The sequence below is a fragment of the Haemorhous mexicanus genome, chromosome 12 (genome assembly GCF_027477595.1).
Source record: "Haemorhous mexicanus isolate bHaeMex1 chromosome 12, bHaeMex1.pri, whole genome shotgun sequence".
NCBI lineage: Eukaryota > Metazoa > Chordata > Aves > Passeriformes > Fringillidae > Haemorhous > Haemorhous mexicanus.
Window position 1 is genome coordinate 8446308 of NC_082352.1, and position 19790 is coordinate 8466097.

Below are 19790 nucleotides of genomic sequence, written 5' to 3' on the forward strand. Positions count from 1 at the left end.
CTGAGGTGTGACAGCATTCCTACCTGGGGAGCTGCAAAGCCACCATCTCCATGCTCTGAGCACAGTGCCTTCCATCAGAATAAAGGAGGCTGGCCTTTCACAGAAGAAAATTGTCAAATTAACAGAATTACCATCTGAAGCAGAGATCACATCTGGAGAGAGGCCTGTTGTCTGAACAAGTTTCATTTACAGGTGTATCAATCTCTCAGCTCCTGGTTTCCCACACAGCCCAGGAACACATGGAACATCTACAGTCACTCTTGCAGAGGTATTAACCACAGCTAAATATTCAGCTTCAACTGAAAGTTAAGACTTTCCCCTATCTCTAATATTGCTATGGGATAGTTTCTTGAACAGTTAAATGCAATCCCCATTTTGAAGAGGACAATTAGAAATTTTAAAAATGGAATTGTGGTTTTGCTGTGAAACATCTAAAAGGGACTAAGATCTGAAAATAAATACCAAAAGGCCTAGCACTGAAGCATGGTTGCTGATTTAGGAATTAAGCCTGGAGACTACCTTTCAGGAGGATTAGTTTCCCTCATCCACCCCCATTTTGTGTTCTACATTTAAGGACAAAGCACCAAAATAAGTCTTGGTAAATCCTTCAATAATCAGCAAAAATTACATCCCCTTTGTCTAGGGCATGCAATTCTCTGAGAAATTAAAACCTCTCTAAACTGGTACCAGCAAACACGTTCAGCTCACATTTGCACTTGTTAACACAGAACTTATAACCATTCATTGCAAGGAAAAAAGCCAGCAGCACCAAAGAACTTGCTTACCATTAATTACCATAGGCATTTTTATTACATTAAAGCTTTAACATTTATCAGAATACTGGGTCAGGGAAGAGAAAATAGTAGAATAACTTAAAAGAATCAAAAGCAGCCTTACTGGGAACTATTGTTAAAAAAAAAAAAAAAATCTAACCAACAACAGAATAGAAGCTCCCTGAAATATTAAATGTCGCATTTAAGTTATCTGCAGCAGGACATGAGGAACCCTGGTAGTCTCACAACAGTTTTCAGTGTTATGGAACAGTCCTTCAAAATAAGCACCAAAAAACACACAAAAAACAAAGAACCATTTATTTCTGTGCTCCCCTCCTCTCCAGAACAATGAGTTTCCAGAAAATGTCCCACTAGGACCTCTGTGATCCTCAGACACTGCAAAAGTCAAAGACTTTCCTGTAACAAGGCACATACCTCTCCAGAATTAAATTCTGCACACATGATTGTTTATCAAATATTGTGCCAAACCCCCAATGTTTAAATGACTTTTTAGGAAGAGGTAGACTTTTCCTACTGATCACCTCAGGGTAACAATCTAGACAACCTGATTCAAGAATTTCCCAGTAAGCTGATCATTACAGAGTGTTAATTCCCCACGTACTTGTCATGTCTGTTATCCCCTCCCCAGCCTCCTGCACCTGGCTAGAGGAAATCCAAGTAGACCAGCATGACAATTTCACCTTAGTATCCAAATAAAAAGTTTCCATGGATAAGCCAATAGTGGTAAATAAATAAAGCAATAGTTATTACACTATTCATCCCCAACTCCCACACTTATTAATGGTCACAGTCTGAAAAAACCTTAACTGATCATAGTTAAAAGAAATATAGAAATATACATAAAACCAGCTGTCTTAGACAGCATTTTTATTAAAAATGAATACACAGAGACATAGCAGCTTTTACAATAAAGAGTTTTTAAAAAGGCATCAAGTTGTAAGCCAACCATTCAAAAAAGAGGCTTTGAAATGTTGTCTTCCACAGCACTTTTTGCCCATTTGTCAACAAGGGAGAGAAATCTGCAGATTACCCAAAGGACAAACAGGCACAGTGACTAATTTAAACTTCAAGCCCTTTTTCTGAACAGTTGATCAAGCATCACCCTCCGTAGCAGCATCTGGAGCACACTTCAGTGTTCTTTCAAGTGGCTGGTGTACTTGATCCATTTCTTTAAAATACTTTAACATTCAATAAAACAATTTCAAATAGAAAAACTTCTGTCAGATGAAAGCAAGGTTTCCTTTTCAGATTTCATGAAAGCTTATGAACTTCACTGGCAGCATTTCTGTAATGGAGCAGGAGCTAAAACCAGCAGACCAGGCACTTGAGCAAAATTGTCCACCAACAGTTCCTAAAGTCAGATTGATTGCAGTCCAGAAGACAGTTTCTTACTACTTTGTGGTGGTGTAAGGACACCAGTGGGGAAAGGTGAAGTCCTATTTTGCTCAGCCAATATGGCTTGTTTTGCTTGAGCTCTGTCCTGAAAGCACATCAAAAAGAGGGAAAAAAATTAAATCTTTACTTTGGTGTGTCTATGCAACAGAGCAACAGAATTCAGTGTTTTATGATCTGATGGACTGTTAATCTGGAAATGCATATGCATATCCATATCTAACTCTCCTAATAGTAACTAATAAACCACACAGTACACAGTAGTTACTTGCAGTACAACTCAAAGTGATCAGTATTCATTTTTGGAATCTGATGATTAGCATTAGGCATTCATAACACGCACACACACTCCTGTACCTTCAAGAAAGCAAAATGGAGAAACAATTGAGCAGGAAGAACTTCAACTTCCACCTAGAATTCAATAACCTTAAGAGAAAAACTAACCCAAATAGCTTAAACCACAATTCTTTGAACAAGATTTTGATCCTCTGCAAGTTTCTCACACTAAAAACTGCTCTTGCTCCACTGCTTGTCAGTGACCTCTGCCACGTAACAATCCCACCACATCAGTCTCAAGTGATCAATTTTTGTTTTTCCTCCAGATCAGACAAGACTGTATTAGTGGTATTTCCTAGAGAGAATGGTCTAGCATATGGTATTTGAAGTACCCCAAAGGGTAGAGAAATGCTTCTGATTTCTAGGGTAATCAAATGCTTTTGATATGAGAGGCTGAAGGCACATCTTTTTAAAAATCTTTTTAAACAAAATACTGAACAAGTCAGTCCCAAGAAAAGTCTTTGTCTCAAGAATTTTGTATCTGGACTACAACTTTATACCTTTTGTAATCTAAATACACTCAGTCTCAACCTGCTCATGCGTTTCTTAAGTTGACTGTATGTTCAAACCAAAGAAACAAGACTTCAGAGATTTCACAGACAGCTTTTTGTCTTCGTTTGCACATACATACCAGCAAATCAAAGCTGTTGATGTGTGTCTGTATATTGTGCAAATCTTCAGGAGCTATCCCACTAAAGTGTTTGAGTTTGGAGCTTCCTACTTCCCTCAGAGCCATGGCAAATGGGACCATCCATTTCACACAGTCCTCTATCTCACAGAACTCATAACCTGCAACACAAGACACATGCTTACCTGCCTGAATCAAGACAATGTTTGTCAACATACAAGATCAAATCTATAAATGCCAATACCTGAAACCTTCTGCATCAACTCAGATGAGGAGAAGTGATACAAAGCAGAGGCTGCAAGTATTCCATAGGTATATTCCAAGCAGCCAATATCCAGCACACAGAGATCCAAGAGCTAAAAGACAAGAGATGTTGAGTAAGCCTGACAGAACAACACTTTTCCAGGTGAAACAGCATTTGAAGGAAATCAGTCTCACCTCTGTTATTTGTACAAATATCTGCTGTGGATATTGTGGCAGCATTACCTCATAAAGATCATTTAAATATGCAACTTGCAGGTAAATGTTTAGCCACGATACAACTGTCAGTGGATTTAAGTTCCAATTAAGAGCCTGAAAGAACAGACATACACAAGATTTCAGTGCCAATTTAAGTTCCTAACTTAAACCATGCAAGATGGTTAAACAATCACAAGCTCTAATCCCAGTTGGTTAAGGCATCTTTAGAACATGCAAATCAAATCCTGCAGCTCTACCTGCTGATACGGTCAGGGAACAAACAATTTTGTTAATACACACATACTGTGGATGCCTTAGATCACTTGTTACCTAAAGAAAACACTGCTTTCTAATCAGCAAGAGAAATTGTGCCTCTTAGCAGCACCTAGGATTAACTGAGAAGCTCTGCTTTTAGTCTGATTATGCTATACACTTTTCTAAAAACTAATTCCACTTGTAAATATTACCTTCATAATGATCAATTCCATACTGATGATTTCATCTTCTGTACAGGCTCCATCTGTAACATAGGCAAACTGGTGCAACTTTGGTGGATAAATTTCCTGAAAGATAGGGGATCAAGTATTTAATCTGTGGAATAGGTTGCAATTAGATTCATGTGTTACTTTTTGTAAAAGTACAGAACAACCACTGTTTCAGGCTGCCAAAACAGAAAGGGGAGAGGGGATAGCTCCTTATTCCCCCATTCTAAATCCTGTGTTCTCTGCCTTTAATACACAGATTTCCTGTCCATCACAGCCTTCAACTCTCACTTTGGATGGATCAGTACAAACCTACATTGTTTGACTACAGCACCACTGTGACTGCATCACAACTGACATAAAGATTTTTTTAAAGCATCCTAAAGAAAAGGCCTTTTATCCCTTGCTTAAGCACAGACTGAACATCAGCTCTTTTAAACAACTAAGAACTTAAAAAGCATTGTGTATTTTAGTAGTTCAAAATGTTCTACTAAGTAATAGCTCAGACTATCATGCAGTAGGTACTCTATTGCAATGAAATTGCAACAAGTGGTCTCTGTATACAGCAGCCAGCCAAAAATTCATTTAGCAACTGCAACTAAAACTTTAGATTTATTCTAACACTGAATTCTCTAATGAGAAAATTAGATTACATCACAGTATAATTTTACCCACCTCTAAAAAAAAAACAGGAATATTGAAAACAAACAAAACAAAAATCTTTGTTGTCTCCCAGTTGAAAAAAAATTATAGCAAGTAACTCCATAAAGCTTTCCACGATACGTCCAGCATCCAAGAATTGTGCTGTGTGTCCATTCACATTTTTATGGCAAGTAAAGCTGGAGATACTTACCTCAAGCTTTGCTGCTATGAATAGAGAAGTGACACCAATAAGCTGCAATAGTGTTTTTACAACATCCTGTTGTGTTGCCATAAAGCGATCAAAGAAATCTTGTGCTAAATAAAAAGTTTCTCTATGAAGTTTGTAGGCTTCACAAACCTGGAAAGACAGAGATTACAAAGGTCAAGAACAGGGTTAAAAAGTCAAAACTAGATGCTACATATGTATCCAAAAAAAAACATTAAGATAGACATAAAATTTTTATTTGCTTTCTACTTCACTGCTATTGAGAAGTAACATGTTAACTGACTGCAAGAGTTAAACAGTTTCCTTTGACACAAGATGACTGTCATTACAGTAACTTCCAAGAAAAAAAACAGATCTGAAAGAAAACCCTTCTAGGAAATGCAAGCACATGTTCCAACAATGTCAGAACATCAGTTCCTCATTTTTTGCAAAGATCCATCATTCCAACACCTAAAAGAGAAAATTCTCACAAGCACTTTAAAACTAAGAACAAGGATTATGGCACCAAGTCATCCAAATAGTGAAACAGACTCAAGACACAGAGGAGCTGTAGCACATTCTGCATGACAAAAACAGATTAAAAAGGCCAGGAGATGAATCTGATCTCAGAACTACCCACCTTTCTTCTTACAGTGACTTTTGTAATTATTTGTTCAGCCTTTGTCTGCAATATGACCTTAAAAGCTTACCCTGTGTTAGGGACAAATTGATTATTGCCCACTATCAATCTAAATGAGTAACAGAATGTATTGACAGTCTGCAAATCATCAGCTCAGTACATCATATATTCTTTAAGTTTGGTGTCATTCATTGACAAAATTTAAGATGAAGACAAGTACCTGGAGCTAAACATGCTCCTGAAGTGCACTCATGACAGTTATTAGTGCACTTCAACAAAAGCACACTTGAAACACTCAGAAGCACAGAAAAGCTTACCTCCATTAGCCAGTCTAGAAGGATGGTTCTCATCTTAGGCTGCAGCTGGGGGTGCCTTTGCATGTAGAATTTATCCCTCACGTAGGTCTCTTCTTTGTTTATCATGTTTTTCCATACATCATCCCTGTTTGCCCAGCTAAAAGAGATCAATGTTGAGTCTTGGCTCATGAGACAGGAGGAAGGCAGAGCAGCAGCAGCCCAGCACACTCACCCTAGAGCTGGCAGTGGGGTAGCTCTGGTGGGAACAACGCTCAGATGGATAAAGCGCGAGTAATCGACACGGACGGGATCGTCGTCGTCTTTATCCGGAGTGGGAATCAGCATGTGGGCATGCTCGTGGATGTTAGTCCAGGACTTCTGTCAAACCAAACACCACATTGCACACTGTGCTTTTTAAAGTAATCATTTTAGCTGTAGATAGATAATACTCATAACTTCTGTCACAATTTCTTTCCAGGGTCTTATCTCCTTGAACTGCACAGAATAGTAGAGGATGGAAGGCACCTCTAGGTCTTTCTATCAAGCTCCCTGCCAACAAAAGCCAGTTGCCCAGGATCATGACCAGAAGGTTTTAGAGTATCTTCAAGGATGGAGACTCCAGAATTATTTTGGACAACTTGTGCCATGCTTGCCTGCCCTCACAGTAAAAAGTGTTCCAGGATATTTTGAGGGAACCTCTTCTGCTTCAGTTTGTGTCCATCTCCTTTTGTCCCATCACACAAAGAAGAGCTTAGGTCCATCTTTACATCTTCCCTTCAAATAGTTATAAAAAATTGACACAAGTTGCCACAGACCTTTTCTCCAGGCTTAAGAGCCCCAGCTTCCTCAGCCTTTCCTTATCAGCAAGATGCTCTGGTTCCGGAATTACCTTAACTGACCTTTCTGGACTCTTTCCTGTATGCTCAAGTCTCTTTTACTGGGGAGCCCACAACTGGACACAACACTACAGGTAGCTTCACCTGTGCTGAGTAGAGGGGGTGCTGCTTATAAGCACAGAGAGAAAGTTTGGAACTAAAGCTGAAGAACATTCACCCCGCTCTTCTGAAGGACCACAAGTGTTTCATGGAAGGATACCCAAGTCAGAACCTCCTACTCATGCTGTGTTTTGTTTTTACCAAAAATATACTTGCCCTCAAGTAAAGAACAAGCAGATGGAACTCAAAGACCCAAATATGAGGTCAGGATTTCTGGTCAGGAATATGTAGATAATGTGCCTGAAGCCATGCTTTCATTCAAAGCATCTCAGATGGTGAACACAGCAAAACAGTTTGTAGGATTTTGTACTCATTTATCAGAGTTAAGATAATAACCCAAAGCACTTATGACCCAATTTTCAGAATATAGCCAAGTACATGTTAAGCAACTGCTACTAAACTATCAAGCTGACAATTTTATATGTCAAATTCTGCCATGGTCTGCAAACATCAGCTATCCATAACTTCACCTGGCATGTCCTTTCAACTTTTATTTGGACCAGAACTTAGATTTAAGTTTACTCTTCTACCAGCTAACTTTTATATAGGATCCTGTACACTTCACACAGTGCCCCAGGAAAACACTATTTTATTTGCAGTAGAATACAAAGCCAGTACCATGTCATCACGCCTAAGCAAATTAAAATTTGGCATTTCTGTTTAACAATGAAGTCAGCCATCTTGCTGCAAATTGATCAGTTCTGCACCTCTAAAAGAACAGAACTCCCTAACAGATTTCAAATATGCTAAAAAAAAAAAAATTAAAAACAAGTTCAGAAGAATCATTAGGCACTATCAAGTAAAACACTATGTGAAACTTTGCCTCTTGCAAAAAAGCTTCCACAGCTGATTTTTGCCATCTTTCTTACATATGACATCACTTTTCAGCAAAATGGCTCCTTCCTGCACCAGTTTCACAAACAGAAACCACTGACTTGATGAAAGCAAAACCACATTTCACAGTTCTCTCACAGCTAAGACTGCTTTGCACTCTGAGTTACTGACACACAGATCAGTCTTTTTACTTCCTGGGAGTTCTACAAGCAAATACAGCATAGCTACATACACAGCCATGCCAGGATTTAATTTGGGTGGGGAGGAGGCAAAACAAGGGAATAGTATCCTTATCTTAAAAATGACAGACTCCTTACAAACTGAAAGTTCGAATGAAAATGTCACATCAGCGTAGCTTTAAGTTAATTTTTGTCCTCCCTTAAAACTAGACTTTAGTCACACTTTGTTCTCAAAATGCACAGCAAGCCCAGCTGCCAACAGCCTTTGGAGAAGTGCTGTCTTATCAGTTAATCAGCAAACAGAAAAGCAGTAGATTATACAGTATCTATTTAAAGGTGCCTACTACACCAGCAGCTTCTGAAGGACAAGAGACTTGCTCACAAAGCTCTCAAAGCAGACACATCACATGCAACAATACTAAAGATATTTCACCACCCTCAATTTTCTAAAAGGAAATAGAAATCAAAGTTCAAGAGCCTCTTAGGTGTTGGGAAAAGAAGGGAAAACAAAATTTTTGACAACATAATGTCACTTAACGAGACACTGGGGAAGAGATGTGAGCAACACTACAAGTACACGGCTCAGCTAGAGACAAAAATGAAACTAATGTGCAGGGCCTCAAAAGAAAGCAGCCTATGAGGAAGGAGACAGGAATTAATTAGTGTGGGTAAGGGAGCACCATAACTCTGGCACAGATTTTGGCTGAGAGAATGAGAATATCAATCAGGCTCTTGAGTCTTTAAAACAGATTTAGCAAGACACTCAATCGAAAGCAAGAAACACTATCAAGAAACTGCATTACCTCACACTGTAAGGAACAGGAGCCACTACTGAAAAAAGAACAGTTTAAGGTGGGGAGGGTATGAGGAAACCATGAAGAACTTCCTTTGGGCTTGCACAGAGCCAATCCAAAAGTAGAGACCTGTCAGAAAGCAACAGATGCTACCCAGAATCTCTACAGCCTAACAGAGGAAACACTACAGTCCTGAGCTTACTTCTGAGACAAACAGGAGCCGAAGCAGCACACAAGCAAAAACATCAGAGGGGACAACAGCCTCTTCAACTCCATGTGAAGCCCAGCAAGAAAGCTTGGTGACTCCACAGTAATGTTCCAGGTACAGGAGCAACTAATCAGATGCTGATCTCTATCTCAGACCTAAGAACAAAAGACAGACTGGAGGAAAAAAGCACCTGAGAAAGCTCATTAGGAGGAGAGGTACCAAGAGGGAAGAAGGTGGATGATAAGCCCATTACAGCACCCAAGCCCATACAGCTCCAAACACAGAAAACCCAGGAGTTCAGAGGTGGGGGTCTTTATAAAGCTCAAATCAAACATTAGCAGGCCTAAGTTCCCTGAAGCATGCCACCATTCACTGATACATCAAATACTCACAGACAATCTTTTTGAACAACATTCAGGCTAGAGATCAGACACAAGACAGAGCAGGTTGACCACTGGAGTTATTGGTTTTAGGCCAGGCAGGGCCTTCAGTGAAGAACACCTAAAAATACAAACTGCTGAAACACTTGTGCACTCAGTGTGAGCTAGGAGCCACCAGAATGAGCTTCCACTGACAAGCAAGGAGTGCAGCAGGAGGAAGAGAATGACACAGAACTGCATTCAAACAACAACATCAGAGGTTTTTCAGCTTGGAACTCAATGGCAGGAGAACAGGCCTGTTTGCCACCCTTAATGCACCACCTCATACCACAGACAACGGTATCACTTCCAAGTCCACAGCCTTAGTCTGCCCATCAGAAATAGCAAGACCTACAATTCTAGCCACTTTTCACTCATAGGATGCATTACTTTGAAGTACTGAATTTTTCTTTGCCATCAGAAGGGAGTTCCAGATTTAGTACACAGGACAACAACTGAAAAGAGCAACTCACACTATTAAGTTGGTCCAATCCTCTTGGATAGCATAGGAGCTTCTACACCTTTGAAATAAGAGTCTAATCCAGATTAGAGGCAAGTCAGTTCTCAACCTGTGTATAGTTTAGACTCCTTTTTTGTGGGCTTTGTTTTGTTTGGTTTTTATTAATTGAATCTTCAAAAGTTAATCGAGATTAGTAAAAGAAACTTTTTTGAGGTTATTTTTTTCAAAACACTTAGGTGAACATTTTGACAATGCTGAAATCAGATTCTGAAAAACATCTAGTAAGAAACTGATCAAAACTCCTTCCTGACAGTTTACTCCACCTTTACATGTGAAAACATTAGCTAGTTTCATCTAAAGAAACTAACTTACAGATTCCATTCTTCACTTTATATGGAGGTGACCATGCAACTTGCATCACAATTACACAGATTATTGTAATCTAGTTAGATGAATTTTGTTTTACATGGAGCCTCAGAAGTATATTCATCCCCACAAAGCAGCCAGAATTAGTATGAGAATTGCTAGCAGAATTACAGCAGTGCCAGTTCTCCAAAATCAAACACAGAATTTATGCAATATTCTGCTGTCACAGACCTGATGATATAGCCACCCTTTCATCACATAAAGGGTAACGGCATCCTAATTAAGAACTGAGGCCTTATGTTCCACAGAAGCAAACTAATGAATTGACTATGAAGATGTCATAAAGTGGGATGTGACTCTGATATTTTGCCTTGTGGATAAACTAGTGTCAGTAAACAATTTATTTAATGCAGAAGTCATGTGGTATAGGCTGCAGTGGATTTATAGCTGCTTGCATTTTAGAACTGTCGTGTCTCCACAGAATAACTGTCACCCTGGCTATCATTCCAGCCTGCTATACTGCTGCTGGAACCGTGAACATATTCTCATTAGTGGTCCATGGCAATTTGTATCAGAGAATAGCTTGTGTCACACCATAGACTGAAGAGCTGCTGCTGTGCAGCCAAATGTCAGCTTTTTTAACCAGATCTGGAACAATCTGGCTACTTTGTCACAACAAAAATACCTGATCTATGCAGGGAAAGATAGATAGGTGTGATATTATTTATTTTTTATAGAATGAAAGGATCAAATTCCACCAGCATCCTATAATGACCTTGAAAAATTACCAAGAAAGATTTTTGATGCCTACTGCCTAAATTATCTAAGTTTTAGTTTACCTATCCATCTTGAAGTAACACTGAACGGTTACCAGGCCAAGAGCACAAACAAGAAGACAAAATTGGAAGTCTTTATCTACTTTGAAAGTTGAAGGTCAACATATACAAAAGATACTTCAAGTTTCCTTCCACTGTCTTCCATGAAGACAGTAAAATTGGGTGTCTATTGAGATTTTCTAACAAATACCTTGTTATACAATAAACATGCACGAGAAGGCCTTGCTTGGTTTGAACAGAATGAATCTTCTGGTGAAGGAGATAGCTGCAGTGAAGGACAGGCAGCTCTTCCTTGTCAGAATTGAGAAATTAGTTTAATATACTGTGCAAAAGAAAGACAGAAGGGAAGGAGAGATCCCCTCATTAAATGCTCACCATTTGAGCCCTGCTTAATATGTTGACTGATAACTAGTGTACGCAGTTGCAACAAGTAGAGGCCATTCCAAACAATGATGCCCATCTGTTATGGTAGCACTTCAGTCTTAGAACTTCCAGCTGCCACTTCAGCTTAGATGTGCCACATTATGCACAGCCTGGCCTACCAAACGAGGACAGGCTGCACACCCTGCCCGTGACTTCTACACCTTCAGCATCACCCTGGGTGCAGTGACAGGCTGAAGTGACAGGGACTGAGCAGGAGTGCACGTGTTCAGGGAAAAAAGGGGAATGCACTGATTCCTAAACACAGGCTACACAAGGTACAAAAAACAGCACGCTTCCAATGTCCCACACCACATGGCATCCAACAGAGATACCAAGAGCATCTGCTTTTTCAAGAATATGGAAAGCACACAAATGGAACTAGAGGACACCAGCAAAACTAGCTTTGACTTTTTAAGCTGGTGCATTCTACATGTCTTGCTGAGAAGGGTGGCAATAGTCACTATCAACCCCCACTGCAGAACTGATTTTCACAGGCGGAGTGACTTTATAGAAGTATTTCTTTGTTCTGCAGAGAAACAAAGCCTGTTTTACCACACCATGAGCATCAAGCATACACTTTCAAGTTCTAACCAGGAACCCCTTACTTAATCTGTCTGATAACTACCCTCATCCATGGGAATAGAGCTGATCTAGGAGAAAAGGAGACACTATCCTCTTTCCCAGATGACAGAGAAGTAGAGACATGACTACAAGCAGAACCACCTCAAGAGATGATCCTACCTGCATGCTTAAGGAGCACATGTACAAGGTGCATAAGCACATGACTGTACTTTTGCACCTCTCTAGAGAAGCAAATGCAGAGTAGGCCTAAAGGCTTGACAGGTGCACCCTTGCAATCCCAGGACAGCTGAATTCACTTCAGCATTAACATAATGCTTCAGATCAACACATGCCTTGTATCTTACAAAGGCTTCAAAACTACATATATGAACTGAATTGTTCTGCACACTCCATCATCAACCAGGACCAGCAGTCCCCCTTGCCCACTGTTATGCAGCATGTGGCAGCAGCATACCTGTTTCACCAGGCTGCCATAAATAATGAGGTGCTGCAAAGTAAGTGCAGGATTAATTAAGATTACAATATTTACATATAAGGCAAATTTAATTACCTGCTTTTCGCACGGCTTTTTTCTAGTCATCTCCATTTTGGCAATTTCTTCATCAGGATCCTGTAAGAACTACAGAAAGCGACATATGATTTCCGGAGTACAAACCGCGGGCCCAGCAGCTGTTGGCCGCTGTGACACGAGCCTGGTCCCGCAGGAGCACAGCCCCGCAGGCCCACCCTGCCCCGGCCCACCGCGTGGGGCCCGCACCCCCAACAAAAGGCGGCGAGGCCGCGGGGGCCCAGCCCGGCGGGCTCTGGCCCGCGGGCACCGGGCCGGGCCCGCACTCACCGTGCCCACATCAGCTTTCCTCTTGCGGGCTCGCATGGCGTACTCCGCACCCGCGTCCCCCTTGGCAGGACCCTTGTCGTCCGCGCAGTCGCTGCGGAGAGAGGGGAAGCTGAGCGAGCGCCGGCCGGGGAGCCGCCCGGGGTGCCCGGCCTGCAGGGCCCCACGCAGGGCGGGCCCGGCGCACTCACCTCTCCCGGCGCATGGCACCCGCCTTGGCCGGCGGGCCGAGCCGAGCGCCGCGCGGGACGGGGCCGAGCGGGCCCGAGCCGCAGACCCCCCCACAAAGCCCGGCAGAAGCGCGCAACGGGCGGCCGGACCGGCCCCACCGGCTCCCCCCTCCCCGCGGCCGCCCACCGCCCCCTGCCCGCCCGCGCTGCCACTCACTCACCGCCGCACCGGCCCTTGCCGGCCGGGAGTGGGTGGTCGGCGGGTGCCGGGCCGGTGGCGCAGGGCGGGAGGCGGGCGGGTTCCGCCGGGCGCCTGCTGCCTCACGGCGCGGCCGCTCCCGTCCCTGCGCGCGGCGCGGGCCGCGCCCGGCGGGACATTTAAACGCGCGGCGGCGGCGCGGGGCCGCCTCCCGACCGCGCACGTGGGCCCGCGCGCGGGCCGGGGCGGGGCCGCCGGGGCGCGGGAGCCGCGCGGAGTCCCGCGCGCGGCAGGGGGCGGGGTCGGGGGCGGGGCCTGCGGATCCCGCGCGGAGCGGGGAGGGGCCAGGGCGGGGCCCGGACGCGGAAGCGGCGGGAGCGGCTGTGGCACGTGGGACCGCGCCGGGGCGAGCCGAGCCGAGCCGAGCCGAGCCGAGCCGAGCCGAGCCGAGCCGAGCCGAGCCGAGCCGAGGATCCTGTCCCGGACTCGGTCCCGGCCCTGGCTCTCGGCCCGATCTTTGTCCCGGTCCCGGTCTCGGTCCGCCGCGGGAGGCGGGGCCGCCAGCACGGCGGGCCCGGCCCGGCTCCGCTCACGCCCTCCTTCCCTCCCTGCAGGCCATGCAGCGGCCCGGGCTGTTCGGGCGGCTCAAGGCCGCGGTCGTCGGGATGGTGCACGTGGGAGCGCTGCCAGGTAAGCGGCGGGCGGGCGGCACGGCTGGCGGGGCCAGGACCAGGACCGGGACCGGGACCGGGTCTGTGTTGCCGGTGTCAGCCCTTAGCCCGGCTGCGGTCCCCTGGAAGGCTGTCCCTTCACCGCCACCACGGGCCCCTCATGAGGCGCTCGGTTTGGGCGCTCCCCGTTTCAGAGGTAAAAAAGGCGGGAAACAGATCGAGACAGGGAGCTGGGCTGAGAAAACAGGGTTTGGGCTCGGTGAGCTTCGTGTTTCAAGCAGTGAGGGTCAGGGAGTTGCACGGATGGGCGCTGGGATGGGATAGAGGTTGGATAGAGCTCTCCCATGCCCTTAGAGGCAGCGGGAAGCTCAGACAACAGGCGGGATCTGTTCCAGCCTGGCCTCCTCGTCCTTTCCAGGGGCTCAGGGTGGGCAGGGCTGCTCAGGACAGCCCCCCTTGCCCTCGATAGGCTGATGCCCGGAGCTCAGGGTGCCCCAGAAGCAGCCCCAGGCGATAGGGCCAGCTCCCCCTGTGCTGGGAAATCAGGCCAGCTAACAGAGCTGACACGGGGCTCAGCACAGTCCCCATCTCAGACTCCCTCTGCCTGACCTTAGGGGCCCACATGTCAGAGGAGACTTGGTCTTAAGGCAAATTCATTGAACTCAACAAAATCTGTATGTGTGTATTTCTGCCATCCAATCATCCTTGCAGATTAAGGAGAGCTTTAACTGGTTTTAAACTCACTGATGTTTAGTACAGGTGTTCTGTGCTGTCACAGAGGTCAGTCTTGCCCATGGGTTGTATTGTCTGGAGCATCACTAATGCAGGATAAATTACAAGTATGTAAATAGCAAGCTAAGAGCAGACCTAGTGCAACAGGGGATTATAGCAGACATTCCTTAAGTTTGTGAATTAGATTTAGGAGCTGAACGGTTACAGCAGTTCAGCCAAGTTCAGCTAAGGAAAGAGGTGTCACTAAGGCATGTCACAAGGAGACAGGGCAGCCTTTGAACAAAATTTGCCCTATATGTCCCTCTATGCTATCCCCATGGATGTCCTACCCAAAGCTGTTACTGTCCATAGGTTTGATTTGTGCATGCCCTGGGGTTAGCACCATTATTCTTGCTTGCAGGGACACCAAGAAATTCTCTTCCACTGACCCAGATCATTGATCAAGCTTGTCAAGAGGCAGAAGTTTACAAGGATGCTGGAGTTGTAAGTTTTGGTTTCTTGCTTCCCATGATGGCCATTACACTTCTGCATAGCCAGAATTTTAAATTGAGCCTATAGTTCATCAAAAGCATCTTGAAGCTCATAGATTAGAGATGCATAAATCCATATTGTTTCTTTCAACATAGGAAGTAGGTCTTCTAGATTTCAAAAAACCCCTAAGATAAGTAACACCTGCAGCCAAAACAATTGAAAAAGCTTAGATTCAAATAGTACAGTTCAAGTTGTTTGAGTTGGATGAATCAAGTCAATTTAAGGAGTTAAAAAAAAAAGTGGCCTGAAATACAGGCTGTTGCTGGCATTCAAGGTCTCTGGCTGTAGAAAGCTTCATCAATCTAGTCTGACAAGGAACTGTATTTTTAGCTCTGTGCAAGTCTCTGGTTTCCTGAGGTCGTGGAGGTGTGCCATGTGCACAGCTGATACACTGCATGCACACCTCAGAAACCTGGAGGGTGCAGGATCACCCCACAGCTGTGTTTGTAACAAAACAGCACAGATCATTCAGGATCTAAAAAAAAAGGCCCAGGCCCTTTTCTGCCCTCTCTAAGCCTCTCTCCAGGCCCCTGGCAGCAAACAAGGCTGCTTTGCACGTCCAGAAGAGCAGGCCCAAAAGGCCATTCTCAGCCAGAGGCAAGAAGAGACTGCTGTCAGAATTGCTGTTGGACCTGAAGTGGTGTAGTAATCTTCATAGGTCAGTACATTTTAACAGGGTGTATGTCCTTTTGAAAGGTCAGATATGTTTTAAACATTTCATTACACTTTGTCTTGGGGTGTTGATGTGCTTTTTCTTTGACCTGCCCACAGCATTATGAACATTTTCTGGTGGTGTACTAATGTCCAAGGTTTGAAAATATCTTCAGTGAACAAGCAGTCACTGCTCTGAGCTGCTGTTTTCAGAAAAACTTTATTAACAAGCAGGTTGAAGCATTTTTAATCTACAAAGTAGAATGATACTATACAGACAGAACAAAATTAAATATCATAGAAGACCAAGGTCAAAATGCAAGACAAGTCACACAAGGTAGGTTATGGGCAGAGCCCTGGTGAGACTAAACTAGGAAAGAATGCTGAGAATAGAATCATTGAAAGGATAAACAGCACTGGGTTAAAATGGGTAGATGATGGGGTAAAAAGCCTAGTGGGCTTTAGTACCTGTGAACCAGATGAACATGTGTGAGGTGTCCACCAGTTAGAATAGTCCCTGACTGCAAGCTGAACAGAACATGTTTTCTTCCTTTTCATTCCTCCTGAAAGAACAGGTGTGCAATAACTGTATTCTGTACTGTGCCTTTATATTTTGTTGCAGTATCACCATGAGGTATAATGTGATTCGATCTACATCAGAAGAGTGGCAAACACTAATCTCTGCCTTCCTGTGCCAGAAGAAGTGCTTGCACAGATAATCTGTAACTCATAAAGCCATTGCTCCACACTGCAGTGCTTGTTTGCCCATTTCCTTACATAATTATTGCACATTGAAACCTTCAACAGCAGGGGGAAGACACCAAATACTCAAGGTACAGAAGCAGTTACTGCCACTGCTGGCATGCACAAAGCTGGAGCAGCTTTGAGATAAGCTTTAAAATCAGTACTAACAAAAAGTTTTAATTTGGCTTTTATACTTTGTCTTTTCAACAGTAGTACTGAATTCAGCAGTTCCAGCTCTAACTGGTTTACCTTTTCTGCAAGTGCATTGCAGTCTCTGAACTTGAATATATCTTTAAGCCTACCTGTCAGGAGACCCCTGAGGTACAGTCATTTCTCTACACATTTGGACAAATTCAGGGCTTAGAGTTGTAATTAACCCATTTTCCTATAGAAGTCACAGGAACACCAATATACTTCCACACCAGTCTTCGTTCTAAAGGTCTGCACAGTGCTAGAGAATAGAACAGAACAGAGTTAGAGCAATAAATGAAACAAATCTTTTATTAAGGAGATAAGTCTCAGAGATAATCAGGTGAGCCTCCATAAATACCAATGGGGTTGCTTAACACTTTCTGCAATTCAATTCTTTAGTTTTTTGTGTTACTTTAAGAGAAATGCAAATTTTCATGATAGATGCTTTCAGGAGCTTTCCAGCTTTTACAGAGAGGTCACTACTGCCAAACTATTCTGGAATGGGAATCTATTTGGGTTTCTTGCTCAGTATTCCAAAGGAGCTGTTAAGTGTAGGGGGATACAGTGTGGGTAAATGAAGGTGGTATAGAAGGTAATCTTATCCCCCAATGAGTTGCAGCTGGACCAATTACTAAAGATTAGAAGCAGGCCTGATCTTAACAGGCCACACCTGTAGCCAATAAGAACAAGTGGTATAAAAGAGTGGATTGGTGGGAGCTGGAGTCAGATGGCTGCTGCAAGGACCAGGAACAGTCAGTGCTTAGAGGAGCTGCCTCTGAGAAACATCCAGGAGACATGGAGCTCTGGAGATATGAAATCCTTGCACTATGATGACGTTAGAACTCATGCTATATAAAACAACAGTTAAGCTGTCTATTTTTCTTGTGAAAGAAGAGCTAGAGAAATGGTTTTTTCCCCGTGGATGCTTGTACTGACAGTGTTCCCAAATGCTGCCCACAGTAGCCCTCAAGAAGATATGTAACCATTTGCTGCTATTTAGATGTTTACATATTATCTCAAATTGTTCAGATTGGTGTTAACATTTAAAAATAAAGTATATGGTCTTGCTCATTCCATCTGTGTTGCACTTGGGAAGTAAATCCTGGTATATTCAGAGTAAGGTGACTTGTCTGGCACATTCACAGCTTCACATAATAAATATGAAAGATTTGTGATATTAGAGCATAGTAATGAAAACAAGTGAGTGCTCAGTTAGGAAGCCATCTGTGCTCAAAATGTATATGCTTTGTACTTGTGTGTTGCTAAACAATGAAATTCCCTAGACAAGATTTTATAAGCAGCAGGCTATGAGCCATTATAATCCCTCCAATTTGTACCTGCTTTTCTTTAAGGAAGAGGCAAAATGTATCTATTCAGGTTAACTTTTATTCATTCCATTCAGCCTGGCTGACATTTGTTTTGGAGCTAGAAAATAGAGCACAGGTTTCCACTTGACTGTTAGTTACTGTTCCTAACTGTAGCTACTGGAGAACATTAAAAACAGTTACTAGTATGTGTTTTTAAAAAAAAAGAGTGGTAAGCCTATTGCTCTTGTAACTACAGTGATAACTGGAATTCACAACAGTTAGAATTTAATAACAGTGGAGACATAATAAAGTAGTATTTCTGCATAAAAACATGTAGGTAGCATTCACTTTGATTATAGAGTTTAACATTTCAAATCTCAGCTGTATTACAGGAAATAAAATAGCAGACAGACTGCCCACAGCTACCTCCTCTGGCATGTGCAGGAGAACATGAGATAGCAGCTTACTTCTGTTAAGGCAGCAATCTGCTCTGGAGGTGAGTTTTTAAAGAAGTTGCTAAGAGCTCTGCTTACAAACAGCAATTAAATGCTCTGCAAAGGCACCTGATTTCCTCTCTAAGGGGCACACGAGGGGTGTGGGAGTAATTGCTGCCATTGTCTTAGTCCCCACCTAAGCCTCTGTAATAACAGGGATGGTGCCAGGCCTTCTCCCTTTCTGGAGGAAGAAGTGCTGAGCTTGGAGAGGTTGGTACTGAGGTGCACATGTTTGCAGGTAAAGCCTTTCTCTGGGGAGAAGCACTGGGGTTAAAGTTACCTGGGAAAAAGTTATGTTAGGCATATGCTGAGTTAAAACTTATGCAATTGTTGCCTCATTTGTGGTTTGTTACTGTTTTGAGGCTTTCCTGCTGTAATATGTGTGAGGCTGAAGTGTTTTAAGAGGTTATTTCTGTAAGCAGAATACAGCTAAGGAAATTATTTTTCATGTAGTTAGAGAGCTAATTAAAGGACCTATTTTTCAGTAGCTAACTGTGATACAAAGGGCACTTCATGTGTAGCACTTCAGAAGTCTTTCAAAGTAAAAAGGAAATACATTGCTTGAAAATTACTTATAATAAGGCTATTGCATATAAGCAACACTTAAATTATCTTAACATTCAATGGAAAAGGAGCACAGAAGGCACTTGCAAGAGTTTTATCTCATACTGTCTATGTAAATCCTGCTTTGGAGGATACAATGCAGAAGCTGTTTCCATAGGCTTCTAAACCATAAGCCTAAGTTCCAAGAATTTTAATTTAGCATAACTGTTTTCTTCCCCCATTTTAATTAGCTGTCTGATAGTACTGAAGTTTGTTTCCTATATATATCAAGTCAGTAAACACAAATCTGTGGTGTTATATTTTTATATAAAATATGAAAGAAAGCTTTGACTTAATGCATCTGTAATTCAGCTTTCTGTATTGCAGAACATATGTTGTTCTCTTTTTAATTAAACAAAGCATAATATGCAAAAGAACAGTCGGATGGTACCAAAAGAATAACACATTATTAAAGTTCTACCAAAAATATTCACTGTAACTGTGGACCTTAAGGCTATAGGAAGAGGCAGTTGCTGAAAAGTGAATATAGTAAATTTAAAGCAGGAGAGAGAACTGTTGCAGTCCTCCCATATGCCTGCACTTTGAGTTAGAATTTAATGAGACACTTTTTATGTGTAGTACTATGGCTAGGGGTTTTTATAACTTATTAAAGGAATTAATTCATTAATGTAGCTAATGGAATAATTTGCTTTATGCAAATCCAGAACTGTCAAAGTAGTAGCAAGTTGTG

The 19790-nt window shown here is 42.9% G+C and overlaps 2 protein-coding genes across 5 annotated transcripts in view; one reads left to right on the forward strand and one right to left on the reverse strand.

The window, feature by feature from the left end:
• Positions 1 to 777: 777 nt before the first annotated feature.
• CCNE1 (cyclin E1) lies at positions 778 to 13354 on the reverse strand. 2 transcript variants are annotated; one of them, XM_059857008.1, is made up of 11 exons: positions 13197 to 13354; positions 12809 to 12899; positions 12521 to 12589; positions 6107 to 6252; positions 5896 to 6031; positions 4945 to 5091; positions 4077 to 4172; positions 3589 to 3723; positions 3395 to 3506; positions 3154 to 3311; positions 778 to 2274 (listed from the first exon to the last, which is right to left on the reverse strand). In XM_059857008.1, the coding sequence occupies exons 2-11, from the start codon at positions 12842 to 12844 to the stop codon at positions 2152 to 2154; spliced, it is 1158 nt and encodes a 385-aa protein (XP_059712991.1). In that variant the 5' UTR covers positions 12845 to 12899; positions 13197 to 13354; the 3' UTR covers positions 778 to 2151. The 2 variants fall into 2 exon arrangements, with proteins under 2 accessions (XP_059712991.1, XP_059712990.1); XM_059857007.1 differs by lacking the exon at positions 13197 to 13354 and adding an exon at positions 12997 to 13025.
• Positions 13355 to 13549: 195 nt separating this feature from the next.
• Positions 13550 to 19790, forward strand: part of LOC132332576 (uncharacterized protein F13E9.13, mitochondrial-like) — a 30444-nt gene continuing 24203 nt past the window's right edge. For 2 of the 3 annotated variants that reach the window (XR_009487934.1, XM_059857014.1), the window contains exons 1-2: positions 13550 to 13864; positions 14978 to 15060. Coding sequence is in view for 2 of the 3 variants with exons in the window: in XM_059857014.1 (XP_059712997.1) it covers positions 13792 to 13864; positions 14978 to 15060 (156 nt within the window). In the remaining variant the exon portion in view is untranslated. The remainder of the gene's footprint in view (positions 13865 to 14977; positions 15061 to 19790) is intronic. The other variant, XM_059857013.1, reaches the window with a different exon arrangement.

Bases quoted from the DNA above. Each gene is read 5' to 3' on its own strand.
- CCNE1 (XM_059857007.1), bottom strand. The intron at 5,092-5,895 runs GTAAGCTTTTCT...CTGTCTTTCCAG, and splicing joins TTCTAGACTGGCTAATGGAG to GTTTGTGAAGCCTACAAACT. The intron at 4,173-4,944 runs GTAAGTATCTCC...CCTATCTTTCAG, and splicing joins TCATAGCAGCAAAGCTTGAG to GAAATTTATCCACCAAAGTT.